The 20,223-nt window shown below is 34.2% G+C and overlaps 1 protein-coding gene across 3 annotated transcripts in view; it reads right to left on the bottom strand.

Moving 5' to 3' along the window:
- The window catches only part of LOC142326472 (putative tubulin polyglutamylase TTLL9), a 388,004-nt gene that overhangs the window by 66,721 nt on the left and 301,060 nt on the right, over positions 1–20,223 (bottom strand). For all 3 annotated transcript variants that reach the window (XM_075369043.1, XM_075369046.1, XM_075369044.1), the window contains 2 exons: positions 8,034–8,090; positions 5,611–5,667 (listed from right to left, as the gene is read on the bottom strand). In XM_075369043.1, the coding sequence (XP_075225158.1) occupies positions 5,611–5,635 (25 nt within the window). In that variant the 5' untranslated portion in view covers positions 5,636–5,667; positions 8,034–8,090. The remainder of the gene's footprint in view (positions 1–5,610; positions 5,668–8,033; positions 8,091–20,223) is intronic.

Below are 20,223 nucleotides of genomic sequence, written 5' to 3'. Positions count from 1 at the left end.
GGAACCTGTCAGCGAATCCAACACTCTGACCGTAAACGGGATTCCTCCTCTCACCAGGAAAAAACTTAAAGCGGTCATCAGTCGATCGAATTTGACCCTAGATCAGGAAGACCTTTGACTTCAGTCGATGACACTCGTGTTTTTAGAAAATCAACGATCTGATGCGTGCAAATCGCCGATCGACTGTAAGAAAACTTACAAAAGAGGTTAGCATCTCGATCGGATCGTACCGTGACATTTTGACCGAAAGATTGAACGTGTATCGAGTCGCAGCAAACTTTGTTCTTCGTTTGACGACCGAACGGCAGAAAGAACATCGAGTGGACGTTTGTCGGCGACTTTTTGAACAAGCCTGCGACGGTGAAACGTTCATGCAAAGGGGTAATGCTAAGAAAGGTGGGTTTCCGGCTGCGACATCGAGACAAAAGTTGGATCGTCAAAAAAATCTCGCATTACAAAACTCTCTACCGATACTTAACGGGTTGCACTCAAAACAACAACGCGTAAACTAAACGAGATATCTACAATACAAGAACATGTGGTTACAGAGGAGGTTATGCGGAACACAATGCTACCAACCGCACGTCACTAAATATCTTCATTGGCGGATAATTAAATATTCCGTTATTTTCTGAACAGACTTTGTGTATGTATATATATATATATATATATATATATATATATATATATATATACACACACACACATTAATTTCACCACAATATTTTTTGTATTGGTTTTTTTTCTTAATTGTACAAGTATTTAAACCGATTGTTTGAAGGTTTGAATCAAGTAAAATTTAGTTCCTTTTATACGGATATGAATAATATATAGTGAATACCGGTGTACTTTTTTTGTTAACAACACTTGTCAGAAATGGTCGGCCTGAGTCTGTACAAGACTCCAACTCATTTACATGTCATACATATCATCCTCATCTCATCGGGCCGTGAAGGGGAATACTTATGGCTTATTATTCGATAGTTAAATAGATGGAAACGTACAAATTAGAGGAAAAATATAATTTAAAAATACGCAGTTTTATTCTATATTATAACCCGGATAATCAGTTTCGTTCATTATAAATGCTTAACTAAATCAGATGATTAGCGTACGTAAATTTTACAAGGTAAATCTACACTAGTTATACTCGTATTAATATCCGTTTCAACAGCCGCCTGATCTACTCGTTCTGAATCGATAATAAAAAAAAATCGGTTCGATAGCTACATCTTATTGATTTAGCTTTCTTCCTCAAGATGTTGTCTTTAAGTATTCATTTTTGTATAAAATATAAAAATATACGTAATTAACAATGGAATATTGTATCGACACCCGACTTACGTCGCCGTATAAAATTTCACCGTTGTATGACGTCAGGAAATGAGTTTAATTAAGGTCGCAAGATTTGAAGTCAAGGTTTAACCGTTGTAAGTTAAAGAAAGGAATGTAAAAATAACCTACTAAGAAATGAAGAATTATACTTTACTTTTCAAACTACGTACTTCAAAAGTAGGAAAATCTCAGTTCGATAGTCACGCCTCATTGCGGATCAAACTTTTCGTTTTGGTGATATTTACTTTCTCGGTTATAGGTCTATCGCTACTGCAGCAATATATTTATGAAAAAAATAATCTATAGAAATTTCCGGAAGATGAACGAAAGTACGTGTGTTGGCCTATATTTTTATCGATATTTCACGATGACTTACGACATAAATTTTATCAAAAACGGCTCAAAAAATGTTTTATATGTGAGGGGCATTTACGAAATTTTTGCCGCTTTTTTTTACAGTTTCCGTAGAAAATTAAGCTTTACTAGCATGAAAATAACTAATAAGTTATTTAAAACTGCTGAATCTTACGTCGGAAAGGGAGCTATTTAACGCTATTTCTGAACAGTTTTTTTACCTAATTCTTGAAAACCAACGACCAAAAAAGTTGAAATCGCCGTAAATATTTGGCTACATATTATATATATCCCAGTTTTGTCCTGATTTTTGTACTTCGATTAAGAGGGTATTATGATACCCGTATTTTTGTTATTAGTAAAGTATAACTTTTCAGCCTTGTTTACTAACATTGCATCGGATTAAATAATTGCTGCGGTAAATAAATATTTAAGCTTCAAAAAACCAGGAGGAGGGAATGCGACCCGTACATAAAATATTAAAATTTAATTTCCAAGACTGTAAGTCCAACTGAATTTGGTATTAATGTAATCGCACGGGAACATTTTTGTTAAAGAGGCCCTTTGGGAACCCTACTTAAAATTTTAGAAAAGGTATTTTATTATCTATAATTTCAGATATCTTATCCTTTTTGTATGAGGTAGCTCTCCGACAAAGAAACAAATGTTGCCTGATGGTTTTTTACAAAGACTTTTGATATTTTTTCTCGATTATACTTTTAATTCTGCATAACTTTTAAGGTAAAAATTTAATATCATAAAAGTCAAATTTCACACAAATTATTTTACTTTTACTTTTTTTCCTGTTTAGCCTCCAGGAATCACCATCAGGTATTACTTCAGAGGATGAATAAGGATGATATGTACGAGTGTAAGACAAGTGTAGTCTTGTACGGTCCCAGGTCGAGCGTTTCTGAGATGCGTGATTAATTGAAACCCAAACACCACAAAAGAACACCGGTATCCGTCATGTACTATTCAAATCCGTAAAACAGTAACTGTAGATTATTTTACTGAACGTTTTGAATTTTTTAGGACTTGTACTCTAAACACCGCATAATCAAATCGTTAATATGTAAAACCCGTAAGGAATATTTGAAATAAAAATCTGTCAAGGACAAAGCCGGAAAAGGGTTTGCAACTCTTTGTCGCTTTTTCTTTCAATTTTCAAAGGATTTTTTTTAACGATTCTTTCGCGAGCTGCAACGTAAGCGGATAACTTAAAAAAATAACTACGTTAATGGAATATTTTTTTTTTCGATTCCGTCGTTAAGTATTGCATTTTTATCGCGTAATCTATAGATAACAAAATGTCATTCTGATAATAAAACGTACATTATTTGAGCGCAAAAATTTACACTTGAAAATTCTGGAAATTTTATAACAGAAAATAATAAATACATAAGGATTTCATAAAAACTTAGCTCAAGCTTGGTAGTAATCGTTTTACATTATTTCATTCTATTTATTTTTGAGCAAATGCACGTTGTCGCTTTTTTTTATTTTTCACAAATGAGATTTTTCAATTACAATTTTTTACAGGTCTATCAATATTTTAAATAAAAAAAAATCACAAATAAGCTGAAAAATATTGGAAAATTAAAAACTATAAAACCGGCTTCACAAACGCTGAAAAGATTAGGAAACAGTTATTTAGAATTTTTTTTACATTTTGACTTTTAGTAGTCGAGGCGAAATTAAAAACCGCTACAAATAACTTTGTAAGCTTTTTAACTTGTCATCAACTTCTAAAAATTTAAACTTAATCAATTATTATTATTAACAAAACGATTATTTCTAAATTTTAATACCTTTAAAAACTGTTTTAAATTTAAAAAAGTATTTTATTGATTTTAATTTCTTATCTTTTGCTAAAAAAGAATTAAAAATGATATTTAATAAGTACTCTTAATATATTTTAGATTAAGCTATGACTGAAAAATATAAGTAAGGAAATTGAAAAAAATATTTTTTTAACGGATTTATTTATAACTATTTTCTTTTTTTTAATCTAAAATAAAAAAATGGGCGGATCACAAAAAAATGTAACCGAAATAAAACAACCTGTTCTCAAGAAACGTATTTATAAATGAAGAAAAGTAACGAAAAGAAATTATGAGATTACTACTGTGCGTGAGCTAAGGCTGATGAAATCTCGGAGTATATAAATACCGGATATAATTATAAAGAGATGAAGCACGAGAAAAAGGCCAACTTAATTTGATCCCCCACAGACTACCCGATGAGAATGCGATCAACGTACGCATAAGCTATCATTGGTTTACCGATTTTTAAACAATATCCTCATTACCGCAATTTAATTAATACCTGAAAAATCGCTTGCGGAAGAGGATTCAGAGCCTCGTGATGGAATCGCGGCAGCGTGAATGGAACACCACGACTACGGGAAGGTCTCTTTATACAAGACTTGGAGGGACGGTACCTCTCAAAATAATTTTTAAGGGCGACGGGGGACCCAGGTGCTCACCAACCACGTAAATTTGAAACAATATCGATCCACTGATGAACTGCGTTTCTGCGGAAAGGTTTAGTCGAATGTACATATGAATTACGACTGTCCCGCTCTCGGGGGGCCAGAACTCGTGCCATCCTGGAACTTACAAGTCAAGTGGAAAATTGCCAGTCGCCACTCACAAGCGGCGAGTAAATGTGGCGTGAGCCACTTTGACTCCGTGAGTCCTTGATGCAGTTATTAAGGATGGAAAAATATTTACTGGCATACAGCGACGAATTGCTGTCCTTTTATATTATTTTCTTTATTCGACGAGGATAAACTTTTAATTTATCGACTTCATATATTTTATTATAAGACAGTGTGTGCCTACCAAGGCATTCCGAATAAGGTCTGGTTGACGATTGTGAGATGTAATCAGTTAGAGGGTCTAAAGACGACCTCCGGGCTCTGACCGGAGGGGGTGGTGTGGCGACCGGAATCGCCACAAGCTGGGTGTCAACGGGGTTGGGATGGTGCGGCATCCCAAGTGAACGGCTGGACAAAGACGCAACTGGTGTAATAGACCGTGTTTATACATTACTGCAATTAGTTTAGCTTCTGGAGCTATTAGGAATGAGGTCGCTTAAACCGTTTCGAGGTGCAGTAGCCGTTCGAGGCACGGACATTCTGTCTGATGTTTTAAGGCGACTGAACGGGTTGGTGGCAGAAGAAATCCCAGTAAATCCAGTAATACATGAAAGATTGTAGAATAACGTTCCGTAAGATTATCAAACGAAGCGGCTGGTATAACAGACGCTTACCTCAACCGATTGCATTCTGTCTTTTAACTCGGAAACCGATGGGATTTTTTTAAGTCGCACTTTGAATAAATATATGACAAAGCTTTATATACATTATAACTAAGAAATGAAACTGTCATCAAATTTTCTACGAATTTAAATTAAATTTTCATTAAAATCTGAAAAACATTTACTGCAAAACCAGTGAAATAATTTCCTCGGCTCTATAAAACAAAAAAATAATAACGATTAAAATCGGTAAATATGTCGAAAAAATAACTACGGCTCAAAATGGGCTTTTTCTTATAATTTAGTTAATTAAAATTAACATTTTGAATAGATACGATTCAGCGCTAGTTTTTCGTAAACGCGCTATTTGCTCCTTGTATGAGGAAATTCAGTCGCGGAATGATGTACACCTAGGTAATCAGAAGTTGACGGTCAGGACGGGGATGGACTGACGGACCAACGACTGGTTTGTTATTACCTACCGCGTCCTGTCACGGTACTCTTTAACGCCTCTCCAATTCTTAACAGCTCCGACACAATTTCAGACACCACGACGTGAAGAACTGTTGCACATTTATATGTTTATGCTTTCTAACTTTGATGACTAATTTGCATAAAGCTACGTATTTATAAACTATTATGTAAATAGATTCTTACCTTTTGGTTTGGTAAGCTTTATCATCACTTCATCTTCTGACAGAAAATTTTTTTTGGCTGAAATCATAAATTTCAATTTCAATCAATCCTTAATATTAAATAACATTTGTACAAAAATAATATCCGGGGATGGGGACTCTTGGATGAGGTGTACAATGTTGATTTAAGACTAGATTCAACAGCAAAAAGGACAGGATTAGTTAGCGCACGGTCGTAGATTAATTCCCTTTGTTTCCACTTGACAGCGTTACTAGCAACGAAAGCGACTCCTGAACAGAAACGCTTCTGTGTTTTGCAGTTTATTAAATGTGAATTTGTCTTACTTAGAAAGTTTAAATGCGATCCTTTTATCAGTGACAATAACAGCGGTCGTTGGCATAAGCGATTTGAAACATCATTGTCTATGCAAAGAAAAGAAGACGCTAGCTTCCTTCAGGGTGAATTCATCGATTAAAGATGAAAAAGTGCCTGATTAAAAATTAAATTAATTTCTGTCACCGTGGCAACAGAAATAAGATGTGAAGTTTTCCTCGTCAAAGATCTATGAAATTTATTTACCGCGGTTACTATTATTCTATCTTTTGTAATTTAGTCTTTTTTTCAGGTTTCTATAGATTTTTATTCGCCAGTATTGTTCTCACAACCATGAGGGGGTCTTGGCTAGACGGTAATGACCGGAGCAAAGTGAGCTCTGCTACCCTGGGAGTTCTTGGGTCTGCCCCCGGGGCTCGCTTGCGCTAATCTGAGCCAGGGATCCTGGCTAGATCTGAGTAGTACCAGTATATATATTTGCGTGTGTGTGTGTGTGTGTGTGTCCGTCCGTCTGTCCGTCTCTCTCTCTCTGTGTGCGCGCGCGTGTGTGGATGTATGGTCATAGTAGTAAATTGAGAAACTAAATGAGTTTTATTATAAAATTTATTATTATTTATAATATAATTAATTATAATTTAAAATTATTCATTTATTTTTAGAATTTCCATTCTAATATGAAGATTAATACGAGGGTAAGTCTATTACTATCCGCAAGTTAGTTATATTTTTGTTTATGTCGGTAGTACTGTCGTGTTGCGTAGATGAAGCATGCGTGGTTTAATTGTTGTTATGTCTCTGCAGGTTTGATGCTGCTAGGGTAGTTCCATTATCGCTGTCCTGCCGTTAACCACGGCTGCTCCGCTTTCTGTTTGCACCGAAGAAGAGCGACGTTCAGCGATTCGTTTTTTGCGGTCGGAAGGTGTATCAGGGGCCGAAATTCATCGAAGATTTTCGGTGCGGTACGGGAACATGTGTTGCCGCAACGGAGTTCCTACGAACAGATTGAAAAATTCAAAAACGGTCGCACAAGTGTTACGCACGACGAAGGAGCCGGACGACCGTTTACCGCCGCAAATGAGGAAAACATTGAGCGTGCACGCGACACGGTTTTCTTAGACAGACGAGTAACTATCGATGAAGCGGCACATCGTCTGCAAATTAGTCATCACGTTCTGCCTACGAAATCGTCCACAACAGACGTGGGTTTCATAAAGTCTGTGCAAGGTGGGTCCCAAAACAACTTACACAGTCGCATAAACAAACGCGCTTGGACATCTGCCAAAAATATTTGGATCGCTACGGTAACAAACGGGACATTTTCTTAGACAGAATCATCACCGGTGACGAAACACGAATCCATCATTACGAGCCGGGGAGTAAACGACAGAGTATGGAATGGAAACATCCAAATTCGCTCTGCAAAAAAAAAAGTTCAAGACCCAACCGTTCGCAGGAAAACTAATGTCTACGGTTTTCTGGAACTCACAAGGCCCAATACCGGAACATTATGAGAAAAGGGGCACGACAATAAACAGTGAGCGTTACAGTGAGATGCATACTGCCAAGCTGAAGCCTGCGATTCGAAGCAAACGCCGATGACTGCTGTCGAAGGGTGTTGTGTTGTCGCACGACAATGCCTGTCCACATACTGCTGCCCGCACTGCTGAAACGCTCCAAAAACTCAACTTTAAAGTACCGGCTCGTCCTCCGTATAGTCCTGATCTTGCCCCTTCTGACTACCGCCTGTTTGGTCCACTCAAAGAGGCATTAAGGGGCCGTCGATTTACCTCGGACGAAACTGTGAAAGAAGCGGTGAATTCCTGGCTCGCAGCTCAACCGAAACCCTTATTTTATTAGGGCATCAGGAAGCTTGTTAAATGATGGACCAAGTGCTTTGAAATGCAAGGGAACTATGTTGAAAACTGATGTACATGTAAGTTTCCTATTTCTAATGCGATAAAATTTATAATTACATTGCAGATAATAATCGACTTACCCTCGTATAAAAAAAAATATATATATTATTTATATTGTTAAAAATAAAATATTAAATTCGTGCAATTGTTACCTGAAAATTATTTATAAATTTGCATTATTAAAATTTATATTACCTTTGGCTTTTGGAGTTTTGGTTCCATCACCTTCTTCGAGATTTTTATTTTTTTTGCCTGGAATATAAAATTATTTTAAATAATCTATTAACTAAAATTCATTTCAGTAAGTATATTATAACCGTTAAATTTAAATATAAAATAAAGAGTGAAAACGTAATTTCTCGTGTCAGATTACTTCTCTATTTTTCTGTTTAGCCTCTGGAACCACCGTAAGGTATTACTTCAGAGGATGAATGAGGATGATACGTATGAATGTAAATGAAGTATAGTCTTGGATCGACCGTTCCTGAAACGTGTCGTTAATTGAAACCCGACCACCAAAGTACACCGGTATCCACGATCTAGTATTCATATCCGTATAAAAGTAACTGCCTTTACTAGGATTTGAACCTTAGAACTCTCAACTTCGAAATCGGCTGATGACGAGTTAGCCACTAGACTAGCCCGGTGGGCTCGTATAAGATTACCTTTGTAAAAGTATTTTTACCTTATTCTATCCACAAATATAGAAAATATGTATTTTTAATTCTTTCATAAAATATTTTTATTGCATTCTATAACAGATTTCTACATCTTTAATGATTTCGTTTCAGTCGTATATTCTTTTAAGAAATAGGAATCCCTGAGATTAGAATCTACCTCAATTACATTCTTACAAAAATGTTTAACAACATTCATTAAATTTTGAAAACTATCTTATCAAGTAACCACTGTTATTAGTAATTAAACTTTTCTCCATTTAGATCACGGACCTTACATAATTTGAACTGTTGCAACTAAAATACAATGAATTTTAAAAAAAACACGATACCTGAATGTTTCATATTTCGCAAGCAAAATTAGATACTTACTTTAAAACCAGCTGTTCTTGAAGCTTCATAAACATATAAGACATTTAAAAATTATTATTTTATTTATAATAATAGAGTAAAAAGGTCAAATTTAAAAAAAAAAAAATTATCAATTAGATTTTTACTGCATTCATGGTATTATATAAAACTGCTACTCTGGTAAAGAGAATTCAAAAAAATTTCAATTACAATTATAAATAAAATAAGAAAATATCTATTTTACAGATAATATTAATGTTTTACAAGTAATTTTATTTTTACTCGGATGCTTTTTAACTTTCGAAATGTAATTTCATAACTAGAATTTTTCTTCGAAAACCAAAAAAGAAAAAACACTACCAACTTAATTTTACCCTCGAATGAACGGCAAAAAATTTCTAAAAATAAGTTACCTTATTACTCCCTTTTATTTAATTTTTCCAAATCTTTCCCTAATATAAATTTTTTTTTTTGACACGTGATTTTTTTATTATCGGATATTTTATTCCAGAAACGACTAATCTCTTTTCATAATGTGTACGTTACAATCTGTTCAACTAGATAAAAATAAGCGATTACCCCCCCCCCCCCGGGTCCAATGAGATGAGGATGATACACATGACATGCAAATGAGGTACAGTACAGACTCAGTATGACCATTCCTGAGACGTGTAGTTAATTTAACCCCGACCGCTAATGTAGACAGGTATCCGCTGTCTAGTATCAAATTCGTATAAAAGCAACTAACCTTTACTATAGAACCTTAAAAAAAATCGCCTGTTAAACAACTCATTTGCGATGACGAGTTAATCACTAGACCCAGAAACAACTATTAAAACTAGAAATACTTCTCACAAAAACCGACAAAGGGTTTTTGCATTCTTTTTCCGGCATTGCTTGCCACAGATTTTTATTTAAAACTAGCAGACCCGGCAATGCTTCGCTATTGCTACATTTGGGTGTGTAAATGTTCACATATATATATATATATATAGATTATATGAACACAATTGAAAGTTTGATAAAACATTACGGAACTTCACAAAATTTAACCTTTCCTTTTTCCCTTTTACTCATTCTCCCTTTCTCCCTTTTCTTTTCCCATTTCCTTTTTTACAATTTTTATTTTTGTTAATCCCCTTTCCATTTCCCCCATTTCCCCCTTTTCCTCCCACTTTCCCTTTCACTCCCTAATTTCTCTTTCCTTTGTTTCCCTTTCCTCCTTCCCTTCCCCCTTTCCCGTTTTACCTTTTCCCATTTCCCTTTTCCATTTCCTTTTCCCGTTTTTATCTTTCCCTTTTTTTATTTTTTCCATTTTCCCCTTTTGCGTTTTTCCATTTTCCGATTTTCCCTTTTTCTCTTCTTCCCCGCGCGTAAAGCGGTCCAATAGTTTTTTAGTTTATAGCGGACACATATCGGAAACATTGAAATGGAATCGTAAAATATTTTGTATAGCGTATTTTACGTCCAACAGATAGCGCTGTTTTGAAAAAACAAAAAAACATGTTTTTACCTGACACAGGCGAGACATCTTAGTTATATAAATAATAGGAATAAAAAAACGCACGTATTCAAATGCAACGTTGTGTCAAAATTAGAGAGCGATCTGTGAACTTTCGGAGATGTAAGATTTTTAACAAACGAACATTAATATTTCTATTTATACAGATATACGATTTTATTTAATATATATTTAAATATATAAATTTTTAAATATTAATCGCATAATTATGCAACATTTAAAGTAAAATTATTCAAAAAAATCAAAATGTTGAGTAAAAACATTTGGGTCTGATTTTATCTCTCGCAATAAAACTACATTTTACCTTAAAAATTATGTAATATTCACGTATATTAAAAAAATAGATAAATAAAAATTATCCAACCAGGTTTTTTCTCGCTACTACTACTACGGTGTGTGTGCGCGTGCACGTGCGCGTGGATTAGCAATTGCAATCACTACTAAATGTTGTTAGGTTTGCTGCAACACTGTCACGCACTGACTCGAGACTGGTCATTGTAAGGGTAACCAGATTATTTTATGTTTAAAACGGGATCCGTTTCTTCAAACTTTTTCATTAATCGCTTAACTATTGACTCATTCGCTGAGTTTTAATTACTTAACTTAAGAACCGCTTCTGCAAAACACTCATTACATTTGTAGTGAGTTTTTAACAACAGCGATTCTTTTGTTCTATTTTGTTCAGCGATCCGTGCTACTAATACAGATAATGTCTTAAATTTCAAAGTTGATAACCCCTACAAACGATAACGGTGAGTAATTTAAAACCGGAATTATTTTTGGTCCACCCGTTATATTAAAAAATTAATTCCTACATATTTCTTTTGAAATTTTCTTAAATAGGTTTTGTGAGAATTTTTTTCTGTTTCTCATTCGTTCAGTTAACAAAAACCTGTTCTGTAGAGTTAAATTTTTTGTTTGAGATTTATTTCCCGTATCAAGTGTTATATACCCAGGCCCTTTTTTTCTGTTCTAATACTGCGGAAAAAATAATTAAAAAAATATATATTATTATCAAACGATCTTTGAAATCTATTTTGAATGTTGTCTATCTTCAAATTTTCCAATAGATTGTTCGTTTCACTTTCAGTTTTTTCCTGTTTAACCTCCAGACCCCACCGTTAGGTATCGCTTCAGAGGATGAGATGAACGATTTGTAACCTGTGTGAAAATACCTGACCGGGATTCGAACCCGAGACCTCCGGATGAGTTCCCGGGTTCGAATCCCGGGACCTTATACTTTCAGTTAGAAAATTTTAATATAACGGAAAAAATTAATGAATAAAGGTGAAAAATACAGCCCGACAGACAATACTTCAAATATTTCATATTTGCTTAAAGAATATTTTAACAATGGAAAGTAAGGGGATAAGGAAACATAGATAATGAGGTCATAACTAATTATTGAAGCTTTAGCTGTTAAAAATTAGATAAAGAATAATGAAAATTTAATATAATGATTACATTTGATCAAATTTATCATTTACTATAATTATAATGCCAGGAAAATAACTTGATAATGTTATTAGAAAATAATAAATACGTTTATTATTTCCGGTGATAAAATATAATTAAATGATTATAATTGTAATTAACTATTATTCGGTAAAAATAATTTATATATAATTTATATATATATATATATATATATATATATATATATATAAGAGAGAGAGAGAGAGAGAGAGAGAGAGAGTGAGTGATTTAGCAAGTGGTTTTTTTCTCACTTTCTTCTCTTTCGTTCTCTCTCTGTATCAGTCTAAGATTAGACCACGTTAATATATTAACTAAGAAGTAATAAGAACTAAGAATTATGAGTTAATTAAGATCGATGTTAAATTATTTTTATTATTTAATTTATACAACAGTCGATTAAAAAACAATAAATAAATGTTTTTAAAGATTAAATCATTATCAGCTACATCGATAGGTCATCCTAATTATCAAAAGACTAGGGCTTTCAGTAATAGAAAACATTTTATAAAATTAACCGGATAACTTTTGCACCAGTAAAATAAAACCTGAATTACGAAAATCCTTAAATAAATTTTTAACCGATAAACAAAGGAAAGGAAATTTGCTTCTTCCTCAAAATGATATATTTTTCGGTACTAGAAAAAGGTGGGACTATGCCCCGCCGCGAAAATGTTACATGACTTACGTTTCATTACACATGATTTTGTTAAATTTTTTGCCAACAGTAACGAAATAAACCTTCATGAATTTAGCGTACCAACAACAAAAAAAACTTTTACAACGAAAAGCTTCAAAATCCTAAACATTTTAAGCCGTTTCACGAGTTGTGATTTATTAACACAGCTAAAACCCTAATTTTTTCCTTTTTTATCACCAAAACACAAATATAATTTTAGATAAATCGTTCGTATGAAGAAGTATAAATCGCTCAAACAAATGAATTGTTCGAGAAGTATAAATAGTTAGAACGAACAAAATCGTTCGTGCGCAGCTGCCCGACCCAACACGTGGTCCGCTCCAACAGAAGCTAAAATAAAAATCTGATGTGGATACCGCCTGACTTTCTTGTACGCCTATTAAATTATATATGCACATTTTTTTTTTTTTTTAAATGAAAAGTACATAAAATATTATTTCATTAATAAATTAATATTTAAATTAAAAAAAAAAGCAAAAAAAGATATATAGTCTGCTTTGAACCGATGTGCTTTCCCCTTGTAAGATCCATCATTTTATTAATTTAAAATTTTATTTGGCTATTACTCTGGAACCGATGAACGTAAGTACCACTTACATTGAAAAGCTCTCGATGAGGGCTTATTACTGCCGTTAAGAAAAAGTCCAAAATCCAAATGTTTTGGATTTTAGATTTTTTTGGATACTTTTGGTTCAGTCGATTGCAATTAAAATAGGACGTGCACAACTAGATGTTACGACAGTCCTAAATCCAAAATTTCAACATTCTATGGCTAATCATTTTTGAGTTATACGAGATACGTAAGTACATACGTCACGCCGAAACTAGTTAAAATGGATTCAGGGATGGTCAAAATGGATATTTCCGTTGAAATCTGAAAATCGAAATTTTTCGCGATCACAATACTTCCTTTACTTCGTACAACTAAGTAAAAATATGAACACATACAACAAACAAACAAACAAACCCACGCACGCATCATCCTTTTTTTACGGGAAAGATGAGACTATTACACGTGAAGCCTTCATGGAGAACAACAAAAATATTTTAAATCGAATGAGTATTATTACGACTAATGACTTCAAAGAGTAATGAATAATAACAAATTTTGTCATAAAAAATTTCAGTTTACGACAGCGGTAATAAAATTGACGGCAATTTAATATTTTTCACACCTAATTTCAAAATTTGTCTCTGTTCTATTAAATAACTGTTCAACCGTAAACCGTATAAAAGTTGGTGTAAACGTTAAACATTTTTGGTTAGTTTAGTAAATGCTCCTACCTCAAAACGATCATTTCATTTTCTGCATGAGACTGTTTCTTTGAATGAACTATACTAGCTAACTTTTTAAACTAGTACAACACTCGTGAAAAAATATTAAAGAGGGAAATTTTGGTATCACAATGAGAATTTCCTTATAAAGTTGCAATCAAAGAACGTTTTGAAATTGTTCATTTTTAAACAAAATAGGATTTTGTGAAATTCAAAGATTCATTTGAATTCTGTTTTGAAACTTTTTTTGAGGGTGGATTTATGTACCCGCATTTGTATCAATACTTTTAGACCGTTTATTACAATTTTTTTATGTGATAGATTGTCATAGTATGAGATTTTACTGATCGTTAATAAATAATTAATGAAGCACAACGGATTTTTAACTTGAAAGTAGTCATCAAGAAATACCATTGTAAATTTTAAAAAGGCCTATCGTTCGGTTCCGAACCTAATAAATTTCATTAAGCAGACTCTCACAGATACAAAGTTCAAGATTAAATTTAAACGGGAAATATCTCATCTTTTGGAATCAAAGACAGGAGTCAGGCAGGGGAACCTCTTCTTCTCTTTAGCTTAGTCTTGAAAGAGATCATAAGAGAATGGAGGAAAGCTTCCCAAGATAAAGTCCTGAAGCAAGTCAAATTGGGATACGCGCGGGAGTATCTGAACGTTGACTGTCTGGCATTTGCAAATGAATGTCGGCCTCTTGGCAGAAAATATAGAAACTGCAGAACAACAGTTACATGTTTTACACTGAACGACCAAAAATATAGGTTTACAAATTTCTACAGAAAAAAAAGAGTATGTGATGAATACAAGGAACGCACCAAAATTATTACGGACAAAGTTCGGAAGAATTAAAAAGACGAGAAATGTAGGTATTTGGATGTAGTTATCCGATTAAATGGAATGGACAAGGAAGCAAACATCGTCAGGGTCAATCAGATACTAAAATCCTTTGGTCTAACAAAGGACGTCTGAAGGATAAGAAACGGATCTGAAGGATACGCAAGATCAGGCACTATACAACAGCAATGCGACCAAGAGTTTTCTTCGCGACGTAATGGGTAGCTTTGAACCAAGGTTAACTTTCTGAAAGACGGATGCTAAGAATAACCCTAGGACCCAGAATAACTAACAACGGAATGAGGAAATTTACCAGAAATCAGATAGAATCATGAAAGAAAAACGTAAGCGAAGACTGAGATTCTACGGACATCTTACAAGAATGGATTCAAACAGGCTTAAGAAGAGAATTTTTGACCAGAGTATCGAAGACAAGACAAACTTTTTTTTTTTTTTTGTGGGTGAAAAACGCCTGGGCGTTATCATCGCGCGGTAGTTATTATTAAAAGGGTAGAGTAACTCCAAAATAATAAACCACACAAGGTGTAAATGTAATATTAACCGTATAATAAAAATTTACTAAAACAAGCCAAGAAGACAAAATAAAACCCAAAACTAATACCGCAGACAAAGTTGATAAAATATAAAAGCTAAAATAATAGAATAAAGAAAGTATAAAAACTTACCCGACTCCGATGGGTTGTGCAAAAATCCCCTCCCCGGATAGTAAAATTAAACCCGTAGAACTAAAAAATCAAATCGAAAATAAAGGTTAAAATGATTAAAAAACTCTCCTTACAGAAAAACATATATAAGTATATTAAATCCTTTGCAGTAACCCGGTACAATGCAAAAAGAGAAACATCCTTTCCAAAATCCTGCAATCATTACACAAGACATCACGAATGCTGCTGGGTATATTAAACTGACGACGCAACGCCGCATAACATATGCAGTCCACGAGAATGTGGTGCACAGTCATGCGGCAGTCGCATAGTGTGCACAGGGGAGGGTCTCCTCCTGACATTAGATATTCGTGTGTGATCCTCGTATGCCCCAACCGTAACCGACAGAGGACCACTTCCTCACGACGAGAGTCCCTGCAAGAGGAATCAATATACGATTGATAAAATCAAAGGTGTAACTCGGGTGGTGAAAGGAAGCTGAATAGCTTCTTTCTGCTTCTTTCGCAGCAGAATCTGTCCTCTCGTTACCTAGAATTCCAACGTGGCTAGGGATCCAGCAAAAACCTACCCCCTGTTTCGTTTATCTAACTCAACGATTTTAATCATAAATGCCAACGACGACAGGATGTCCGAAATAAAGGGTTTCCAACGCCTGAAGAGCACTGTACGAGTCACTGAAAATAAGAATGCTCCTATATTTAGGGCCAACGATACTTAGAGCCCTATCCACAGCGAGTAGTTCCGCGGTGAACACACTCGTAATACCGGGTAGGCCAAACATATAAGTCTGTTCGTCGAAAACAAAAGCACAACCAACGTTACCGTCATGTTTCGACCCATCAGTGTATACCACCACGTCTGGGTTCGACTTGGCGAGGAGAAACTGAAACATCTGCTGGAAAACAATAGGTAGCGTTATCATACGGTATCATACGTTGTAAGATCAAACGTAAAATTCACACGGTTTATTCTCCACGGGGGATTCGAACACAGACATGATGGAAAGAACGAGGGAGTGCTAACATTCATACGCTGCAGCAGACGTCGTGTACGGACACCCACAGGCGCAGTACAATGTGGACGGTCCTCATACTTCCTCAAATTAGGATTCTTAAGAACCGGGTCAAAAGCTGGGTGATTCGGCTGTCCGCTGAGACGGGCAAAATAAGACAACAAAAGCTGGTCTCGTCTATCCCAAAGCGATGGCCCGCCACTGTCTACAAGTAAGCTTGCGATAGGGCTCGATCTAAGCGCACCCGTGACAAGCCGAAGAAAAGAATGATGCACACCGTCCAGCATCTTAAGTACGGTTTGACGAGCTGAAGAATAGGCGACACAACCACAATCCAAACGGGAACGAACAAGGGAGTAGTAAATACGTATCATACATGATTGATCGGCCCCCCAGTCGGTGTTACTAAGGACCCGCATCATATCCAAAAGACAAACTTTACATGGTTCACGCAAGTTAAAGTGGATCTAAGGGAAGCAAATATAAACGCGATAGATTTAAAAGACAGAAGGGTGCTTAGGAAAAAATCATAGAATTCAAAGGGATTCTGAAGAAGAAAGAATGCGCTAACCTAAAATGACCGAAAGAAAGAAAGGAGCGGCACCGTGAAAGAATGAAGGAGTTCAGAAGTTAACTATTTATGTAGTCCTACAGTGACCGGGCAAAAAAAATAAAAATAAATTTACTACGCATTTAAATACAAAAATATTTACAGAGTTGTGGACCAAAAAAAACTTGTTTTCATAGAGTAAATACGATAAATTCTAAATAAATGTATAAACATTAAGCAACTTCGATTACAATGTGACGAAACTGTACAAATAATCAGACCCGGACCTCTTGTAGAGTCCGGATCGGTTTACACTTTAACAGAATACTTGTACGCAATTCAATTATGAAGATGAACAGGAATTTCCCTTGAGAACGCCCAACAGATTTCTTCAAGTAGCTCTTTGGTCTCTAAAAGTAAAACGATATTACTTTCATTGTAATATCAGCCGATCGATGTAAATATTTAATCAGTAATGGGTCGATGGATGGGGTCTCAATCCGGTGGAAATCTCGAAGCATCTGCACTTATAAAACTGTTAATTTTGATTCACGGTTCTTTTAAGGATGCATTGTTCCTTTCTTACTATCCGCCCTTTTCCTTTCAAGTGGTAACATGTATATCTAAACGCTCATTGGATTTACAAATTTTATGTACTTGATATTTGTGTGATCTTTCAAGTCTCTTAATTTTTTTCTTATTGCAGGTCGCCTGAATCGCTAAGAGAACTTCTCTGCGCGTGCGAAATCGTTACTTTAAACGCCTGCATGCACTTCTGAAGATACAATCTTCAGTACAGTCTGTGCAATATTAAAAATAGGCTATAAAAATATAAGGTAATATATTACTGCAAAAACATATTGTCGATAGCACGTATTGTTATTAGCACGTTGCAGTTACAATAAAAACTTAATTTATTTTTATCGCAAGGTAACAGAAGCATTCGTTAGAGTGAATTCTTAAAAAAAAAATAAAAATAATAATCTCTTTCAATGTACAAATCTTTATTTAGATCTATAAATTATTTATCGTTTTTATTTACTTATTTATTCTTTATTTTTCCAATACTGGATTGTAATATTTAAAAAAAATTATATATATATATATATACTATAATAGAGAAAAAATTCTATAAAAAATATTCAGTGATCGATAACAATATTCACAAAGTAGTTTTTATAAATTTTTATAACGATGAATCGTAGTTATTACTCTCAAATATAATTTATACATTTAGAATATGTAGGTTTAAAATGTTTAACTATCAGTTTTTATAAATATCGAAGAAATATTTAAAGCAACTTTATTTCAGTAAACATTCAATGCAGTGGCAGCTCGTAGCTAAAATTAAGTGGGGTGCTTTCCAGAAAATTTTTAGCCTTTGTTTTAAAATTGTGTAAAAGGAAACAAAAATGTATTAAAAGAAAATTTATTCAGAAACTTATCAAGCGATTCTAATTTAGGAGTTTATATGGTTATATTATATTTAGGATTTTATCACATTTAAGAATACGGTACACGGTTTTTTAGCACAACACACGCGGGCTAAAAAACTACCTTCCACCAGCACCCCAGGGAGCGTGCTGGCAGCCTCGCGTGCAGCTTTCTATGTGCGCATGCGCAAAACAGTCAAACGCCACGCCGCTGGAACTGTGAAGCGGACAGTTCCGTATAAAGATTTTTGTACCTTTTTCATAAACCGGGGGATAGCTACTGACAATAAGCTTAAGTATTATATATTGTACAAGTATAAAGAATAAAAAACTCGTTATATTAAATTTTATCGATGATATCAAGTGGAAATAGGGGGTGCTACAGTTTCACAGTACCTATATGCGAGCCGCCACCGATTCAGTGTGCTCGTGTTTATTCGTTCGTCAATACAAAACCTTATCGATATAAAACATTTGATAAAATACGAAATAAAATTCATATCTATTTAAAATTAGTACTCTAGTTACGTCGCGACAAGACTATACCGTTTGATTTTGTCTAGCACACCGACGTTCATCATTCAGTAACTGAGGTATATCGTTCTGGTATATCTGGTTTCAGTATGAGGTATATCATTCTCGTATATCGGGTTATCTATTAAGAGATGTCATATTGAATTCAGTCGAATTTTGCGGTAATTATACACGGGTTATTTATTAACATCTATTAAGTAAAAACAATACGAAGTGAAAATGGAACGATATATTTCCAATATCGCGAAGAAAATTGTAACAATCAACCACAAATTTGATGAATATTTCGTGGTATTTTTGGTCGTAATGAAATGCGTTAGTACAGCAATCGTAAAACTAATCGCTAAATTTGAGAAAAGTTGCCGATTTACTGATGTAATGTCCAAGTCTACGGACATAGTTAAAAAGTCAGTTAAAAAAATTATTCCTGTTGCTGAAAGTATCGATGAAAACCCAGGTTTGTCAATTCCAAGACGTTTATAACAAAAGACTATCGTAGATCGCATTTTACATACAGCGGTTGGACTATATGCTTTCAAGGTCATCTGAGGTAACATCAGCAGACATGAAGCACGATCAATTCATCCGTTCATCGATGGGTTATTGGAAATGCAAATAGGTAACATAGATTCTTTTAAAATTTATTCTTAGTGACGAGATTAATTTTCAGTTGAATTAATTCAAACAGAACTGTTGCGAATAGGCCTCCATAATTTTTAAGTTAAAAATGTAATCGATTAAACGGTAAAATATGAACCAAATATTTTTTACTGTTTTTCTTTAAATTTTTGCGTAGGAACTTCTTGTGTTCCTGTCATGAGCTTCGGCAAAAGCGGATGATTCTTTAAAAGAAAAATTACGTCGATTAAATATATTTTCTCGATTTCTTTAAGTATTATATTTTTATCGCGTATCGAACAGGTTTAAAAATCTGATAATCATATATTATTTTCGTGCAAAAATTTATAGTAGAAAATTCTGGAAATCTTGTAATAAAGAATAATAAATATATATGAATTCCACAAAAAGTTAGCTTACGCTCGGTAATAATCTTGTTACATTATTTTATTCTATTCCTTTTTTTATTTTTATAAGATAACGTTTTCCTTTTTTTTATTTTTCTCAAACGAGATTTATTGAAACACCGATTTTTATAAGCGTAAACAATAAACTTTAAAATATTGCAATCTAAAAAATAAAACTGGCTTCACAAACGCTGAAAACATTAGGAACAGATTTTTTTTTAAATTTCGACTTTCAGAATTAGACGCTAAATTAAAAACCATTACAAATAACTTTCTAAGCTTCTTACTGGCATCGACT

The sequence above is a fragment of the Lycorma delicatula genome, chromosome 6 (assembly GCF_047948215.1).
Source record: "Lycorma delicatula isolate Av1 chromosome 6, ASM4794821v1, whole genome shotgun sequence".
Taxonomy (NCBI): Eukaryota; Metazoa; Arthropoda; class Insecta; order Hemiptera; family Fulgoridae; genus Lycorma; species Lycorma delicatula.
Note: the sequence above shows the minus strand (reverse complement) of the source record. Positions and strands in the feature narration are given on the sequence as shown.